Source organism: Symsagittifera roscoffensis, chromosome 6 (genome assembly GCF_963678635.1).
Source record: "Symsagittifera roscoffensis chromosome 6, txSymRosc1.1, whole genome shotgun sequence".
NCBI classification, from domain to species: domain Eukaryota; kingdom Metazoa; phylum Xenacoelomorpha; order Acoela; family Convolutidae; genus Symsagittifera; species Symsagittifera roscoffensis.
This window is the reverse complement of record NC_087067.1, coordinates 38,728,146-38,747,658: the sequence shown is the minus strand read 5'-3', so window position 1 is coordinate 38,747,658 and position 19,513 is coordinate 38,728,146. Positions and strand designations below refer to the sequence as shown.

The 19,513-nt window shown below is 33.3% G+C and overlaps 1 protein-coding gene across 1 annotated transcript in view; it reads left to right on the top strand.

Annotated features, from left to right (window-relative positions):
• Nucleotides 1-10,493: 10,493 nt before the first annotated feature.
• Nucleotides 10,494-19,513, top strand: part of LOC134848727 (uncharacterized) — a 47,867-nt gene continuing 38,847 nt past the window's right edge. Inside the window, exons 1-4 of the mRNA XM_063866238.1 lie at nt 10,494-10,868; nt 11,402-11,472; nt 12,334-12,536; nt 15,187-15,377. Coding sequence (XP_063722308.1) covers nt 10,631-10,868; nt 11,402-11,472; nt 12,334-12,536; nt 15,187-15,377 — 703 coding nt within the window. The 5' untranslated portion in view covers nt 10,494-10,630. The remainder of the gene's footprint in view (nt 10,869-11,401; nt 11,473-12,333; nt 12,537-15,186; nt 15,378-19,513) is intronic.

Sequence of the window (19,513 nt, the reverse complement as noted above, 5' to 3'; positions counted from 1 at the left end):
TCAGTTTTGTCACACTAAAAAACGAAATTCTAGCTTTTCTAGGATAGCCCTATTACATCTTAGAAAAATTAACTATCTTATACGCAAAGTTTAATATTATAGGATTTCTTTTCTCACTGTTAAAAGGAATCTATAACACATGCGCTATACATACACAACAGACAAGCAAGTGTAGCACGTATACTATTTGCAGGATTTTTTGGAATTTTTTCATTATCAATAAACAAAATTCTTTTAGATGCACAAATAAAAGAATATTATACAAAAATAACCACGAGACCAAACACGTACAATGAAGAACATAATAATGTAGATACAACACCTGCAGCACCCTAGATACCAACCCTACCACAAAACCATCCATTATCATTAGTTCCCCGTAATTTTCGAAACTTAGCAATTACACATAATCCAAATTTTGGCCCAAATACAACACAAAGTCCCATCCAACACATAATACCACATCATTCACAAAATGATAATACATACGAACAAATTATAGAACAACCTGACACTACCACTTTTCAGTCTCAAAATAATCATTTTTTTTAGCCCACGATGAGCCGACAACTTGGATCGCTCCATCGCTCAAATTCCCACCCAGCCAACCTCCAAACTCCAATCCCAATAATACCACTTTTTGCTTTCCCACCACCCGATTTTCCGGTTATTAATATATCATCAAGCACGAATTCTGATACTAACTCAGATATTTCAGTTTTATACGCTATCTCACAATTAAATAACCCTAATGTAGAAACCCCTGACGAATTTGCAGACTCCGAACCATCTCCATCAAATGATAATCAGACCAACTCCTCAGTTTTTTCAAACCCCCTTTTCAACCAATTCCATCAAACCATTCACTCCCATCTGTTTCCACTCCTTCCTACGCTTCCCAAGTAACCCCAACCTATTCTCCACTTCATTCCGACAGATCATTTAATAATTCTCCAGATACCCCCCAAATTTCCCAGGAACTCGATAATTTTATTACCCTACAACAACAATTAATACACCCTCACAATACATCAACTATCATCCACAATAGAATCCTCAAAACCACCTACTCCTACACCCTCCTCAGCTTACACTGCATCATTCACACAATCATCCACATCTACCGAAACACCTAGTAGCACTCACCGAGCTTATCGCACTTTTAAACGAAAATTCCCAAATCATCCATTCCCGACCAAACCATGAACAGCCTGCGAATATATTAATCACCCGCAACACACTAACACGAAAAACTTTCTTGCAATCACCTTACCCTCATTTCCACAATATACATTAAACACACCTAACGATACTAATGACACACGTAGTTTTGTAGATGAACATGTTTTAATGCCAACACTTCATTGGACAGCTTATTATCATTTTACTAACCCCCTTTGCCTACCACTAACTAATACTCATGACGACATAGAAAAGAACAAAGACATGTTATATAGACTCACCACAACACTAAAACCTCGCAATTTACTTACGTAGGATATGAAAAATTACTAAAAACATTCACTGCACCCCGAGCTAACGAATTTGCAATAGAAAACTACGATCATAATATCATCCGACCTAATCAAGACCAATTTTTAGATGAAAATCGCTTCGCTAACCCGCAACTAACAGAAAAATTTTTCATCAAAACATCATATGTATTCACACTTAATATTTTTGATAGAAAGTATGATCACATCATTTCAGAATCACTAGCTGATATTCAAGCTGACGCAAGTTTTCACGGCAAATTTCAGTTATTTTCCTTAACCTTTCACTTTCTTTCACCACATGAACGCGATTTGCACTGTTACCACGATATTATGTTACGCACTAAACAAACCCACACATATACATACTATCGTTTTATACAAAATCATTTTGATTTGCACACCCCATCAAGACAACCTCACCATCGTTTTCAGTTCCTTAACTCAAAGTACACGTCACCATTTTTCCTTAATTTTACATATTGCATCAAAGATACTAACCTCCACGGCATCCTCTGCAACTATGACCCAGTTACCCAAATGTATATATTTTGTCCCATTACGAAGACCCTCAATGCCGAAGAATCCAGACCCTTCCTTATCCCGCATGAATTCATCCAGCCTATTGAAATACCCATATTAGAATTCATTCACAATACTAAATATAATCATAAAATAAAAATAACCTCATTCAAAACACACCTTACGAGTTTGCAGTAGGCACCGAAGAACTAAAAACCATTGAAGCAATTCAATTGCTTTGGCCACTGCTACAAACTAAAAACATCATACGCATACTAGCAAAATTACTAACAACATCAGATATGATACACGACATCTTCCCCCATGGTTTTTTCCCAGAAGATTAAGGTAAGTATAATTTGAAATATTCTTAACTAATATATTTTAATTAGTACTAACCATTTTTTATCAATTTTTGATTTATATTTCTAGTGTTCACACCACGATTACCTACAAAACAGAAAAGAAAAATAAAAAACAACTTGTTAAATTATCTAAAAATTCATTAAATTCTTGCACTAAATAATGTAGTACAATTCTTACCAAATGTAGTAATTTCATTTATAAATTATTTCCCCGTGAAGCAAAAAAATTAAATCAATTAAAAATTTATAATTTTAAATTTCCCCAAAACGCAGTAAAATTCAAATTCTATGCAATAAATTGATAAAATGAGAAAGCAGTACTAACCTTTTCAAATATTTTCATTCTTTCGCACAAGAATTCTATCCAAACTCGCACAGCTCGCCCACGAAGAATTGTTTAAATAATGAATTTAAGTTTCAAGTTTTCACACTCAACAACCCTAACAAACGATAACAAGTTTCCAACTTTCCTTTAACCCGGTTGGAAAGGAATTATATACTAAACCAAACTAACCAACGCAGCTTACTAAACACCACAAATCATAAAATAACAGCATGACTAAGAAAAGAAAACCAATGGTACCCAAACCGGATTAACCCAGTTTAAAGCTGGATAATTTATTCTTTTGAAGACTATTATAAAGTCTAAGAAAGAAATAATAAAACACAAAAAAGTCGAAAGACAAACCCATACCAAAAACAATTTGATGTTTGAAAAAAGGACACAACCAAAGTAACATAAGAAAGACCAACATAAAACCAACATAAAACGTTATCACACAAGACCTCTCAAAGAAACAGCATGCAATCATACTCCCACTCCTGGCCTAACCCACCAGAGAGGACGTCCTGGGCATGCTCTATAGCCGGCCTAACGCACCGCGCTACATCCACGCTTGGTGACCACACTTCTATTTTTAATAAGGGGTACTCAAGGGTTAGTAACTCTTCAAAATAACCGAACTAAAACAAAACGCTTTTGTGAAAACAACTAGCTAAATTCATGATTAAAAAACCGAACAAACAAAATTTTATAAATGTAAATTATACTTTGCAGTATATAGATCATACACAACAACAAAGACGAAGATCCAAAGTTTAGATGATGCCATCACACTCGCACAAAAGAATGGCTAAACACAACCGACATGCTGTCCACAATCACGACTCAAAGGAATTAGAGTACGACTTGAATTCGCAGAAAAGGACTTCATTGAACTAGACCAATGACCACCTCGATGTTCAAGTATACGTACAGATCCGAGTTACAAGGCATCCCTTCCACACACAATCTTCACGCCATTCCCAGTTGAGGTTGCACACAAAACAAGTTCTCTACATAATACAGAAAAACCCGTCATAAGCAAACCATCTTGAAATTGGATTGATTTCATTGGGGATCACAGTCGTTGTCGAATGACGACATAATAATTTCCTGTCCATAATTCCAGCGTCCTGAAACTTCCTTAACCAAGAGGAACCGGACAAGAAAATGATATTCACCAAATACCAACGTTCATCATCCATCCTTCAAATTGCAGAAAGACAATTCTAAAAAACTCTGTAAAACCCGGATGGGTGGAACCTGATTTAAACTACATTTTTTTATTGGATAAATTAGATATTTTACCACTGTAAAGTATTTAATATCAACCAAACATAATCCATCCAACTAACAACCCACTTATTTGTAAGTGCTGAAATTACTTGTAATTTCAGCACCAAAGAGATTTGAATTTAACTTAGAAATTAGTTGCCTCTCCAAGAGAACTTCAGCAGTCGCAATAAGCCAGTATACACTAGATCTATTGAGCCTAGCAGAGACTAGTTAAACAACCTGAGACTAGTAGATATAAGAGTAAGATTAGGATCGGTATTAGACCAAGAAGTTGAACGAATCTATCCGGCCGAAAATAAGATAGCGTGACGAGCAGACGGTGTACCCTATCCGAAATTACTCTATGAGTTACCAACCCCACATATTAACTCAAAGCAGTTGTTTAAAATGCAAATTCACTGTAGGCCGAACTGTTCACCGGGTTATTACTGAGCTCTAAATGTAGAAACTTCTGCTGTAGGATTCAACAATTTCAAATTCAGCGTTTATAATTTTTCGGCTCTTTAATTTTTCATGAAGATTTTTTTAGAGGAAAAAAGGTCAGTTTGAAAAATTATAGCAAAGTACAATTTTTCAATTTTCATAAAGTTACTGGGGACAAATTTTATACCAATTTGACATTTTATCTGAAAAAAGAAGAAAAAAGCCCTAGATTTGCAACCAAATAATTCTATTTCTGAGATGCAAATCTTGCGAAGATTGAAAAAATACGATCACCTTGCTAACTTTTCTAATTGTAAGAATTGCGTGAATATTTTCAAATACTTTTGCTGTTTTTGGTCTGCTCTGCGTTTTTGTTTTTTGTAGCATCTGAAAGTCTAAAGAATGTAGGTCACAATATTTTAAAATTATTTTGCTGAAGTGTTTCACGAGCGCAGAAGAATTATGGTTTTGTTTTGAAAGGTACACAAATACAGGAACAAGTTTTCCAAATAGGTAGATCAGAGTTAGGAATCAATCAAATTTGTTTGTAGGTAATCAAGATCTTTAGAACATCCGCTCTGGTGACTTCTGCATTTGTGTGTTTTAGTTTTATTCTATTTTTTGTTTTCCACGCATAATCAGGTACCAAATAGGTTTCATTATAATTTCGAGCGAGTAAAGCAATCAAGTAACGTTTGTTATCTCCAAACTTTAGACTATCAAAATTTGAATTTACAACAACGAAAAATGTTTATCAATTATTAGGCAATATATTAGCTTAATTCAGGCAATGAAGTTATCTCGAAAAGATTTAAAATGTTTATAAAATATTTAAATTTTTTTAAAAACATTTTTTCATTTTTTGATTTTGTGATTCAGTTTTTCTGGCTAAATGCTGTCAATTATGCCTTACTCAAAAAATTTCACATGTTTGTATAGTTTTCTCAACACACCACGCACAAAAAAAACGACTTAAATTTGAAAAAAAATTGTTGTAGGCTTTTTATAAACATGGTCGGCTGTGCTACTTGCACTGCAACCAGCTATCCTTTTTTCATTTTAGATTAGTTCTGATATTTTTGTGATCTCTGCTGACTTCGTTGTTGGTTTTTTAAATCATGAGAAGAGTTTCTTTAGAATCTTGCGTGTTACACAAATATTTCCTGAAACATGAAAAATGACATGAAAAAAGACAAAACGTTCTCATGAATCCAGAAATTTTATGTTGCGCATTCAAATGTCGTGTTTGAATTCTTTTTCTATTTAAACTGAGACATCACATTGACATCTAGAAGTCTAAACCCCGAGTCTTTCACAATGCAGATTTTTATGATAAAAATTCTTTAAAAACGACAAAAATTGGACCGTCAATCTTTCTTGATTGTCAGATTGATAACTAACGAAAAAAATAACACATTTAAAATTAGTTCGTAAAACTACGCTTTTAAAATTTTGTTGTTAAATATAAAGGTTTTTTTTTAATTCTACACTTGCTAACAATTGAAGGCAGATCTCTCCAGAATAAAAAAAATCGTAAATGGCAGACAAGGAAAGCAGGTTGGTCAGCAAGTTGCACAGAAGGTTTCTTCCAAAAATTGCGCCAAAAACATCAAAATAATTTCACCCAAAAAAATTGAAATTTCACTGCGTAATCTTCTATAATAAGCCTAAAATAGGCAAAAAAACTAAGATGGCCAAAAATAAATCAGAAACAAATTTCACTAAAATTTAAGTTTTTTTTTCAAATTATTTTTGCAGATTTTGTTTCAAATTTTTGAAAAGTTTCATTCAAAGTCTGTTTTTCTCCTTAGCACTTCGTGATCGCAACAAAATAGTTTCCGAGGCCAATTGCAGAAAAAATGAATGGTTAATTGTAGCATCTAGAACCAAAATCACAATGAGGTCTCTTCAAACACTTTTTAAATATGTTCCAATTTTTTTTCGGAGATGTACGTCAATTCTAGATGTAATAATAAGAACGTTGCCAATAAAAAACCAGTTTGAACTTCATGAATGCTTTGATGAGATCTCAAAGGGGTTGAAATCTTGCTAAATTGTTTTTTGAGCGATTAATTTTAACAATTGACAACCTTGCCTTGAAAGTGACTGTGGCTATTTATACAATTGTCAAAATTTTTAAAACACCATGATTGATTAAAGAGCAATTATGATTAAGTTTTGAGCATGATTTTAGTCAAAGCTACCATTTTTAAAATTAAACGCAGTGTTTTGGACATAATCTCATTGTAGTGCAGAAACTTCCAGTGTAATGGACAATTCTCAGATGTTAGCAGAATAAATTTAGCGAAAAAACTCAAATTTTTAGTACAATCAGTAAATTTTCTAGCTTAAGCACTCAAATTGATTTGGGGCACAAGAATTGCAACTTCAGCCCAGAGTTTATAGAAGAAACATTTATGGGCGGCATAAATATCTTGTCAAGTCTAATAAAGTACAGTTGTTATCTAGCAAATATCTAACAAGATCCTAACTAGATAGCCATGTTATTGTATATGGTAAATACAAAACTGAACATGAATTTGGAAACAACTACAGCTATCCTTTTTTCTTTTTAGATTAGTTCTGATATTTTTGTGAGCTCTGCTGACTTCGTTGTTGGTTTTTTAAATCATGAGAAGAGTTTCTTTAGAATCTTGCGTGTTACACAAACATTTCCTAAAACATGAAAAATGACATGAAAAAAGACAAAACGTTCTCATGAATCCAGAAATTTTATGTTGCGGATTTCAAATGTCGTGTTTGAATTCTTTTTCTATTTAAACTGAGACATCACATTGACATCTAGAAGTCTAACCCCCGGGTCTTTCACAATTCAGATTTTTATGTTAAATATTCTTTAAAAACGACAAAAATTGGACCGTCAATATTTCTTGATTGTCAGATTGATAACTAACAAAAAAATAACACCTTTAAAATTAGTTCGTAAAACTACGCTTTTAAAATTTTGTTGTTAAATATAAAGGTTTTTTTTTTAAAATTCTACACTTGCTAACAATTGAAGGCAGATCTCTCCAGAATAAAAAAAAATCGTAAATGGCAGACAAGGAAAGCAGGTTGGTCAGCAAGTAGCACAGAAGGTTTCTTCCAAAAATTGCGCCAAAAACATCAAAATAATTTCACCCAAAAAAATTGAAATTTCACTGCGTAATCTTCTATAATAAGCCTAAAATAGGCAAAAAAACTAAGATGGCCAAAAATAAATCAGAAACAAAATTCACTAAAATTTAAGTTTTTTTTTTCAATTTATTTTTGCAGATTTTGTTTCAAATTTTTGAAAAGTTTCATTAAAAGTCTGTTTTTCTCCTTAGCACTTCGTGATCGCAACAAAATAGTTTCCGAGGCCAATTGCAGAAAAAATGAATGGTTAATTGTAGCATCTAGAACCAAAATCACAATGAGGTCTCTTCAAACACTTTTTAAATAAGTTCCAATTTTTTTTCGGAGATGTACGTCAATTCTAGATGTAATAATAAGAACGTTGCCAATAAAAAACCTTTTTGAACTTCATGAATGCGTTGATGAGATCTCAAAAAGGTTGATAAAAATCTTGCTAAATTGTTTTTTGAGCGATTAATTTTAACAATTGACAACCTTGCCTTGAAAGTGACTGTGGCTATTTATACAATTGTCAAAATTTTTAAAACACCATGATTGATTAAAGAGCAATTATGATTAAATTTTGAGCATGATTTTAGTCAAAGCTACCATTTTTAAAATTAAACGCAGTGTTCTGGACATAATCTCAATGTAGTGCAGAAACTTCCAGTGTAATGGACAATTCTCAGATGTTAGCAGAATAAATTTAGCGAAAAAATTCAAATTTTTAGTACAACCAGTAAATTTTCTAGCTTAAGCACTCAAATTGATTTGGGGCACAAGAATTGCAACTTCAGCCCAGAGTTTATAGAAGAAACATTTATGGGCGGCATAAATATCTTGTCAAAGTTTTTTAAAGTACAGTTGTTATCTAGCAAATATCTAACAAGATCCTAACTAGATAGCCATGTTATTGTATATGGTAAATACAAAACTGAACATGAATTTGGAAACAACTACAGTTTACTTTTCTAAACAACGGCAGTCTACTGAACCTAATTTTAATGTCCATTTTTGCCTTTTTGTAAAAGTGTTGCCACAATAAAACCAGAAAAATTTGCAGAAAAACTTATAATTTGAAAAACGGGATAACTTTTTTTTAGCAGATAGCCCTGTTGCGTTATGCATTATTTATCAATTCTAAGGGATTTTGTTTTGTCTCAGAAACCGATTATAATCAATTATTGCACCGAACATTTGAAAAATGTGGAGGAACTTTGTATTCGTGTGTTTTCGTGTCTTTTCTGATTTTTTTCCACGCAAAATCAGGTACCGCAATTTAATCATCGAAATGGTACGATTGACATATCATATTAAAACCCTCTAGATGTAATTCGAACGATTTTTTTTAAAAAAAGTGAGAAAAAATTTTTGATTTTCGGTGTAATTTCACGCTAATAAAGTGAGGCTAAGCAAGCTTACAAAAGCTAATTTATGCTTAACATAAATAATGAAAATTTGGTTTTACCCAATTAAGTTGAGTTTATGGAGTTTTTCAGCGGCAATTTTGAAATTCAAAAACATTCTGAAAAAAAATGATTTTTTGAAAATGTTTTTAACTTTTTCGACTTTTGCTGTTTCGTTTTTCTAGTGATTTTTTTTACAAAAGTGTTTTCCAATGGGCCCATTGTTAAGATCGACGAATATGTCTCAGTTCTTTTTTTTCGTTCAGATCTTTTTGTTCGACCAAGCAGAAAAAACGACACTAATTTTAAATTTTTTTTTGAAGACTATGGTCGGAACTATCTGTCCTATTTGCACAGTAACAAGCTATCCTTGCTATCTATTTTATTTAGATGAGGGTTTGCCCACACTGACAAGTTTGAGATTAAAATCCAACTACATTGATTTTTATATAGCTAATATACTGAATAGAAATCGATTTAGGATAGCACATTAAGAAAGATAAATCAATTTAGAAAAGTTTAAATAGATTTTTACTGAAAAATTGGATTCGAATCGACTTAATTAGATTTTTGCAAGGTATTGAAAATCATAAAAATTTCAACAAAACTGATTTATTTGAGCTGTTTTTTTTTGTTTTGAAACTTGAACAAATTTTTTTATTAAAAAAAAGTCCATCAGAGCTACAGAGAGCAAGAGTCACTCAAGGACAGTTTTTTTGGGATCCCTTAAACGCAGTGGTTAGCTTAAAAAAAACTGTCCTCGAGTGACTCTTGCTCTCTCTAGCTCTCATGGAAATTAATTGAGTACACAAATTTGTTCAAGTTTCAAAAAAAAAAAGAACAGCTCAGATAAATCAACTTAAGGGATCCCCTTTCGAGTTTCCCCTTTCAATGCCATCTTTATTATCAACGTTCAATGTTAAATATTGTGATGCAAATACTATATAACTTAGTTTATCAAACTGGAAACTTTCAATTTTGGTGCAAAAAATTTAGATATTAGCTAACCTCATAGTTTATTTTCAGGCGAACCATCCAACCAAAAAATCAATTGAAAAGCATACTTGAAAAATTTATTTCCACTATACCTCTATTGCATGACAGTCTAGAATACCTTGATACAATCTGCTTATAATCTGTATAAAATGAGTTTGCAAAAAGGTTGTTAAAAATAAATTTTTTGTTGCTAAAATTCTGAAAAATGAAACCAAAAAAAAACTATCAAAAAAGGATTTAATTCGATATACAATCGATTGAAATTCATCTATCGATTACATTTTTATGCCAGACTTAATTGATTTTATGTCGATTCAAATTGATTTTTTAGGTCTATGCTACTTTCTTTGTATATACAAAAAAAAAGATTGTTAGCCATTTCTTGTAAGTAAGATTTCTCTGTCCTTTGAATAATTAATCAAACAAGAAGTACTTTCTTTTTCAGTTCTGCTACATCTGTAGACAGATAAATTATATCAATTTATTCACACAAAGCAGATCTTTTTAATTTGGAGGAGTTTCAAGTAGTTCCGTTGACGGTACCATGAATAAATAAGAAATCAACCGTTCCTAAAACAGGCCACATTTTCATTTATTGGCTGGTGGTCCCAATAAAATGCAATTTTTTTTTATCAGTTACAAAGTAAAAAACATCAAATGGATATTCAAGTGTTCAAATAAATTTCTGAGATGTTAAGATTACCTTTTTTGACAGTTCTAATTTTGGTTTCCATAGAAATGGTTCTTTCGTCCGAGGCTTATTATAACACCTCGTTTTGCTGTGACGATGACAGTAATTTAGTGTTTCGTAACTTCACTACAACTGAGTTTAGTTATAACTGGCCTGGTTATGAGGAAACTAGCAGATGGATGCATGGGGCTGTTGAGTCAATTGGCGATCTGATTTTCACATCTGAAGTTCCTCAAGGTATACATTTAGCCCGTCTCAAATTGTATTTTAACGCTCAAGCTCCCGTTTTCTCCGAGTTGGGGTGGGGGTGGCTTGTTGTGGTATGCGATTGATGCCCAGAAAGTTAAAGTTACTTTCCGCGACTGAAATTTCGTAGTCTAGGCAGGGTTTTAAACTTGTGGACGTATCGCATGAAACCACCACCTTTCTGCTTGTAGCCCGGACCCTTTCTGCTTTTATGCGAAAGTGTTGAAATTTGTGGCTAGTTTCAATTTCCCTTAATGTAACATTTTTAAGCAAGAAAAATTCTTACTATTGGTTGTTGAAAAGGGATATTCTCATTAACATTACAAAAAAGTTCTAGCTTTAGATATTTCAGTTACAGCTGTTGATTTTATTTTACACCAAAATTGTTTTTCTGGAAGCAAACATTTAAAAGGTTATTTAACGTCATGTGAAATAAGTTTTAAAGTAATCCCTGTGAAAGGATAGTCCGTTGTTTGTTATTATTAATCACTGATGAAATACTTTGCCTGTTGTTCTGTTTTCAGAAAGGCTGGCGAATCTGTACATTCAAAACAGAGAAAACGAGACTTCTGTCACGATAGAAGATATACGCGAGGTGAGACATAATTTTTTTTGTGTTTATACTTACGATTTTTCATCGGTTTTTATCATTCTTTTTTATCTTAAAAATGTCATAAGAGGTAAATTGATGAGCTAAAACAATTGTTAAAAATGCAGTTTTTTTTTCAAATTTACGAAACGCTAAATTACTCATCGTCACAGCAATTTTTTTTTCAAATCGGTGGTAGTTTTTCAAGATAAGATTCTATAATAATATGCCGTCAAATAATCAATTAACGTTTTAAGAAACCAAATTTTCAGAAACCAAAAATCCTTTTTAGATAATTGTTACGACTTTCGAAAAAAATGACCAACAATTTTTTCTTTTTCTTTTTCTTTTCCAGCTTTACAGCAAAAATCAGGGGCGGATCTAGGATTTTCTCGAGGGGGGGGGGGGTCGGATTTTCAAAAAATTTTCAAAAATTTTGTCGAACTTTTTTTAGGTCGATTCAATAAATTTTCTGCCAAAGCATTGAAAAGACCCTATTTTGGCCAATTTTTCTGCGCCGCAGATAAAATTCTGAAAAAACATGCCCAAAAATGCGTTTTGAGGCTTTTTTGGAAAAGTTTTACCAAAAAGTCGCGTTTTTTCTTCGCGCGCTTCCCCCCCCCCCCCCCCCCCCCCTCAAAATAAGTGTATTTTGTTGCCGAAGGCTCCTTTAGAAAAGTTTTATGGTGAGTCAGCCAAAATGAAAATCTCAAAACAGTACAAAGGGTGGAGCCTATGGGCTATCAGAGGGTCGAATCCCTGAGAAGAAACGTCCCCCCGCCCCCACCCCCTCTAAATCCGCCCCTGGCAGAAATAACTTATTTTTGTTGAGTTACATTGAAGGATAATCTATTTAACGGGTTTCAGGAGTTTCACGAGTATGGTTTCAAGAACCTCGGTTACACTCTCGTGATTGTTTTGGGTTCTCTCTGTTGCCTGATGGTGGTCATGGCTATTGTCATCGTGGCCATACTATGGCGACTGAAGAAAGCGTTTGTGACCTTGAAAGATGGCCGGTGTGGATTTTACTCCCTTTCTGTTCTGATTGTTGCATATTCAATATTAGTCATGTACGTACATTTTGAAAGACAAGTTCTTTTTAACTAACCCGTGAGGAAACCGACTCTGTAAAAAAAATGTGCGACGGATGTTTGCATTAGCTGCGGGGCTTCAAGAAATTTTACAACGCTTTTTAACGCGCTAGAAATCCCAGTTCTTGCAGTTCTACGAAATTGCCGCGACAACTCGCAACAAAAGATAACTCCTAATAAAGGCAACTCGCAAAGTTTAAGAAAAGCGGCAACTCGCAAAATTTAGCAAACAACTTGCGAGTTTTGGTTTAAGATTGCCTGTGGGAGCGCTATGCACGTTTCGCCATTTAATGATTAGTTTTTTGTAAGATAACAACTCTATATGGTCTTTTTTACAAGCCAATCCGCAATCCTTGAACTGTCATGAACATTTTCCTACTACCCAAAAACGTCTGCTAGTGTTTTAATTTAGATTCTCCGCCAAATGTTTTCATGGAATTAAAAACTTTTTACTGCTCTATCTATCCGATTTTACAAGTTTTTTAAAGTTGGTCTGCACAAAAACATTAGAGTCCAGGCTTATCTACTTTACAAACAGATCGAATGAAAATTTAAAAAAGTTTCTCAGCTCATATGTTCTCGTTACAATTTCCTAGCAGGTTATACAACCATAAATTTGGTATCTAAGCCGGGGCGGATTTAGGGGGGGCGGCGAGGGGGGGCGGACGCCCCCTTTCAGGGATTCGACCCCCTGCCGACCCAAAGGGTTCCCCCTTTGATACTTTTTCAGAAATCCATTTTTGGCCGACCGTCCCTAAAATTTTTCTAAAGGCGCCTTTGGCGCCAATATATACTAACTTTGAGGGGGAGCGCGCGCCAAAAAAAAACGCGAGTTTTTTGTCAACATTTTTCAAAAAGTGCCCAAAAACGGCTTTTTTGACTGTTTTTTCAAAAAATTGCATGCGGCGCAGAAATTTTTGCCAAAATAGGGGCAAAACAGTGCTTTGGGAGAGCTCGAAAAATCAATTTGGTCGACCTAAAAAAAAAGGTCGTCAAAATTTTGGAAAATTTTTTGAAAATCCGCCCCCCCCCCCCCCCCCGTTCGAGAAAATCCTAGATCCGCCCCTGTATGTAAGTATACGGAACTGCCAGAAAAATCAATCTGAGAAAGCTGCAAAAAAACTTTTTAAAAATCGTACCACAACAATTTTTAAATTGAATTGCGTTTCACCTAGAAAATTTATAAGAAGTAGGGACAATAAGAAAAAATGAATCAATGGATGAATTTGTTGAATGAATGAAATAAACGTATACAATTTATTGAAATTATTCTCTACAGTATAAAGACGAGACCATGCAAATGTCACGGTGAAAATTTATATTTTAAATCAAGAATAAGACAAGGCACATGATACCACTAGAAGAATAAAATCAACAAGACTGCTCGTAACAGGGCGAAGCCCTGAATGTTTCGACTGCCTTTTAAAGTTTATCGAGCAGTAGTAACATAAAAAAATAAATGTAATGAAATAAAATGAAAAAATTTTTTCTTAAATTTGAATTTTTTAAATGAAATTATCCCCCCCCCACGCTATATAAACTACAAAAGAATAGATTTTGCTCCTTGTAACAAATCAATTATGGCAAATAAGCTTCTTTCAACCAATTTGGAACGATTTCAAGACGGATTAAATCTCCGCTTACGCGTTAATAGCGCGAAACATATCGAGCGTTAATTGTCCCAAGTTGGCCAAAATGGCAATCTTTAAACCCCCGTAACTTTACGAAAAATGATCACAGGTGAAATATCTTTTCAAAATTAAGCTCAGGACAACAATAATTTTTGAATGATATAAAAAAATTTTTGTCAAAAATGGCTAGTTAAAAAGTCGAAATTTGTCTGAAGAAAAAAAAACCCACCCCGAGCACAAATATTCCGTCACTTTCGCATCGAAAGTCGGAACAATAAAAGAATAACATTAAAAAACGAAATAACAAAAATGAAAATGCTGCGCGAATTCGGGCACTATACATTTTTCTAATTATTTTTAATATGAAATTTTAATAGAACAGCCTTTAGACAACCTAATGCATAAGATAAGAGATACTTGCTTGAATGAATGCAACTACTTTAACAGTTTGTTTCATAGATAAAGATTTGTGGCATTTGAAAAAAAAATCATTGAATCATAAAGCGTACACCCGAAAAAAAACAATCATTGTAATCATTAAGTGAAAGTATTCCACGCAAAAAATATTTTTAAATCAGAATTTTTTTTCGAATTTTTTCCTTAACGAAAATGGTAAAAATATGTTGGAGAAGTGAACTAATAAGCTTTGAAATCTATGTTATTTTCCAATCTACAATCTTTCTTTTTTAGTGGATAAATGGTGCTTAGGTTAACCAATCAAGTCTAGATAAGTTTTAATAGAAAATTCTCAGCGATGCATCAAAAGGTTGATTGACATTCTGCGGTTGCTCAATGTGATGTTTTTTCAAGAATAAGTTTTCTGTATGGTTAGATCTTGGAACAAATTTATTATAATTATCCTTTCCTCACTTTCATCAAAAATTGCAAAAGTATTGCTTTGATTGAATTATAACAAAACTACCTGGAGTAAGTGTTCATTTTAAGTTTCTTAGTTTTAGGGTGAAACACTAGAAAAGAACAACTGAAAATCATTTCAGGCCTGCAGTTTACCTCATGAGACAAAACTGGAACGAATTAGAGGACAGTTATCCGGATACATTCATGAGCAGGGTGGGAAACATCAATGAGAATCTCCAGGGCTATATTACATCATCCACTGAAGATGTGGACTCTCTCAGATACGAACAACTCAGTTTCACATTCGAGCAAATTCAGAACAATTTGGACGGTGAGAAGTTTTCATTATGACCACTTGTCAAGTGTTTTTTCATCTAGCAAGTTTTAAGGTATCCCATAACTAAACATAATGATTCCCTAGAGCGTCATGGCGACAACTCGACACCGCTGTCAGTTTGGCACCGTTATAAAGGCGCAAATTTGTCCTAAGAAAGTTTCATCCAAACTAATTGCTGAAATAATTCCATGAAGCATTTCGGTGTCCCATATTTTAATCCTTCATGATTTCACCCCCAATTTTGCCCAGCAATAATCCCCCCCCCCCCCCCCCGGATGCAATTTACTTTCATTTAAGTTACGAACTCATTGCAAGTTAAGATTCTTATCACTACAAAAGAAATTTTCCTCTTTAAGTAGTCTAATTGAAGACAGAGTACCGACTCTAAATTCACCTGATACTCATATAGTTTTGTATTTTTTGAGAGTGAACAAATTACTTTGTGAACTTTTTCGTATAGAAGTTTTTTCAATTTTTCTTGAGAGGAATTCAATAACTTATCCAGGGACTCAAATAAAAAAATGCCGATTTCACCGAAACATGTTAGTGAAAGGTTTTTGACCAAGTATGTGAAGTGTTTTCAAACTAGGCAGACTTATTATTACAAAACGCTTTGTTGTCCCGGCCATTGAAAATTGGGAGAAACTTTCTATCCGGGGCTGTTTTAGCTCTTTTGTCCCGACCATTGAAAATGGGGAGAAACGTTGTATTCGGGTCTGTTTTAGTTTTTTTGTTTTTCACGCAAAATCAACTGCCACAAATATTGATAACTCTGGGCTGAGTGATAAACCATATTAAAGCCCTTACAGTCATTACGAAGCCAAACTGTGCGCTGGATAGACGCACAATTTTGTGTCTGTATGTTCCTGGATTCCAAAGACAATTCTTTAAACATGTTAAAATTTTGTCGGAACGATCAAAGAAAATAAAAGAACAAAAGAAGAAGAACAAAGGGAGCTTCCTTGTTGTGGAATCGGCTTACAATTCACAAAATACACAGTTTTGCCTCGTGATGAGTCTTATTCGCACCACATTAAAAAATTTGAAAAAAGTTTTCCCAGTAATGAGAAAAACCAGTTTGAAATTTTTGATTTTTTGTCCTATTGCAAGCGATTGAAGCGAGCGAGCAGTCTTATATTAGTTACTTAAATGCTTAGATTAGCTTAATTTAAAAGATAGGAACATAGTTTTACTTGGTATTGTTAGTTTACTATGAGTATTTCAGAGCCTTTTTGTAATCAAAATTTTCAAAAAATTCAAAAAACTGCAATAAACTTGAAAAAATTTTCGAAAATTTTTGTCGAATTTGTTTTTGTTTTTAGAGTAATTTTTCTAGAAAAACTGTTTTTCAATTTGCTTATTTTGGCATTTCTGCATAATGTACCAATACGATGTTTCGTCTTATTTCGAGCGATTGAAGTGAGCGAGCAGTCTTATTTTAATTTCTTAAAAGCTTAGATTAGCTTAATTTAGGAGGTATGAACTTAAATTTTCATGGGTAACGTTAGTATACTTTGCGTATTTTAGCGCCTTTTTGGAATCAAATTTTTCAAAAGTCCAAAAAACTGTAAGCAAATTAGAAAATTTTTGAATTTTATTCTTGTAAATTTTCTAAAAGTTATTTTAGCGTCGCTGTCGAATATACCTTGTCCCCAGTTTTTTTGCTCAGCTCCTTTTATCACACCACGCCAAAAAACGACAATAATTTGTAAAAACTGTTGTATTTTTAAGAATATGATTGAAACATTTTGTGCTACTTGCACAGCAACCGGCTATCCTTGTTTTTCATTAAACTATGGCCAAAACTCTCTAACAAACGTGTTATCGAGTTTAAAAAAAGTCAGTTCCTAAATTTAATGCAACCTGAAACGTAAGCAAGTTTACCTACAAACTTTTATGTCTTACATCAACTTATGATCAAGAGTATGAGTTTCTGTCCTAAATATTTTGAACCCTTGATTTCTATCAGTCATCTGACCAAAATACTCCATTTTAGCTTAAGTGTGACTTAAAAAAACAAATAATTGAAACTTTTGCTTATCATTTTGAACGAAAATTTAGAAAAAAACCAGTTAGGAGGTTATACTGGTTGCTCAATGAGAAATTAAAACATCTTCAACAAACTACAAAGACAAAGGACTAACATTTTCCTTCTTCAAAGTGCTTTTGTTCTTTTTAAAAATCAAATTCATCACGAAAAAATTTATACTCGGAGTTAGAAAAAGCTTATTGCTAACGGCTCAATACCGGAATAATTTACCTCGGAGGTGATGTTCTTGTTGTGACGGAAAAAATTGACGAAACCACAAAAATTCAAAAATTTTGTCGACCCTTTTTAGATCAATCAAATTGATTTCCCGAGCGCTATCATAAGACTATAAAGATCCGCTTTTGACTAAAACAAAAACAGGTCAAAAATTGCAATTTTTTGGCACTTTTTTCGAAAATATTGACAAAAAATTTGCGTTTTATCGGCGCCCCCTTAGAATTAGTATATTTTGGGCGTCCGCCCTTCCCCCCCTCACCCCCACCCCCCTAAATGCACTCCTTAACTGAGATAAGAAGTCCGGTGAGATCAAAAGATAATTAGATCAATCAAGATAGACAGTTGCTGTACCAGTCTACCAGAATGATCTGACCACAATTTGTTGTGACAAAATACTCGAAATTTTTGAGTTTAGGTCGTTTGAGCAGCGGAAGGGGAAGGTTGCAATCAAAAACAGTAGAAATTAATCAAGCAAATTTAATTAAAGTTAAGCAAAGTGAAAAGAAAAAAAACAAAGATGCTCCGACATTTATAGTCCAATTTTGCTCTGAATCGATTTCAACAGCCAAAAGCTAAGACCATTTTAACAATATTGAAAAAATAATTTAAGACATCTTTTAAAGAATTCTACTGAAGACCAAAAATATTTTATTCTGATAAATTTTTGATATATACGCATTACGCTATGATTTTTTCCCATATTGTGATTTGATCGGAGCCAAAAAAACTGCATTCACAAAGGTTTTTATAGCCAATTAAAGCTATTTTAATTATTTTTCTTAGGTTATCCTTCTCTTTAATTGCAAAAAACACGATCAAAAATTTTTTTAAGCTAAAAAACCGGCAATTCTTGTTGTTCCAACCACTGAAAACGGAAAGAAACTTTGTCTTTGGCTGTTCAAGTTTTTGCAACTTTTCGCTGGTGCTTTTTGCACATAAAATTAAGCATCGCAACTAACCTTAGGAATGCATCGAGTGCTACATCATATTGAAAACACTTTTATTTGTAATGTGAACTGTATTAAAAATCCCAATTCTAATAAACTATCAGTAACGCAAAAATGATATAAATGTTTTGTTGTTTAGTCGGATTTCGAGCGAATAATGCAAGCAAGCAGGCTTGATGAAGGGCGATAAGCTATTGCTTAATGCCTTTGTCGGCTGTAATTGTTCCGATCATTGAAAATTGGGAGAAACGTTGTATTCGGGTATGTTTTAGATTTTTCTTTCTTTTTCTTTTCGTTCTCTACGCAAAACCAAGTAACGCAAACAATAATCGAACTGGGTTGAATAATATATCATATTAAAGCTTTTTCATTCGCGGTTTGAACCACATTAGAAAAATTCCCATAAAGCTTTTCTAGTGTTCAGAAAAACCGTTTTGAAATTTTTGATTTTTTTTCCAATTTCGAGCATCGAAAGCCAGAGAGCAGGCTTATGTATGCTTATTGTTCCGATCATTGCAAATGGGGAGAAACTTTGTGTTCGGGTAAAATTTATTTTTTTTTGCTTTTTTGTTTTCCACGCAAAAATATCAGGTGACGCAAATAATGATCGAACTGGGTTGAGCCTTTTTAGTCATAATACGAACCACATTTTAAAATTTTCAAAAAGATATCCCTGTGTCGAGAAAAAGCGGCTTGCAATTTTAAGCTTTTTGTCTTAATTTGAGCGAATAAAGCAAGTGAGCAGGCTTACAAGCTGAAATACCTAATTTAACACTTTAAAACTTAGTTTAAGCAATTAAAACTAGTTTTGGAGTTTTTTAGTTTCATTTTGGGAACCAAAAACTTCAAAAAAACTCAAAAACTTTCTGTAAAACTTTTTGAAAATTTTTTCTACATTTTTTTTCTACTAATTTTTT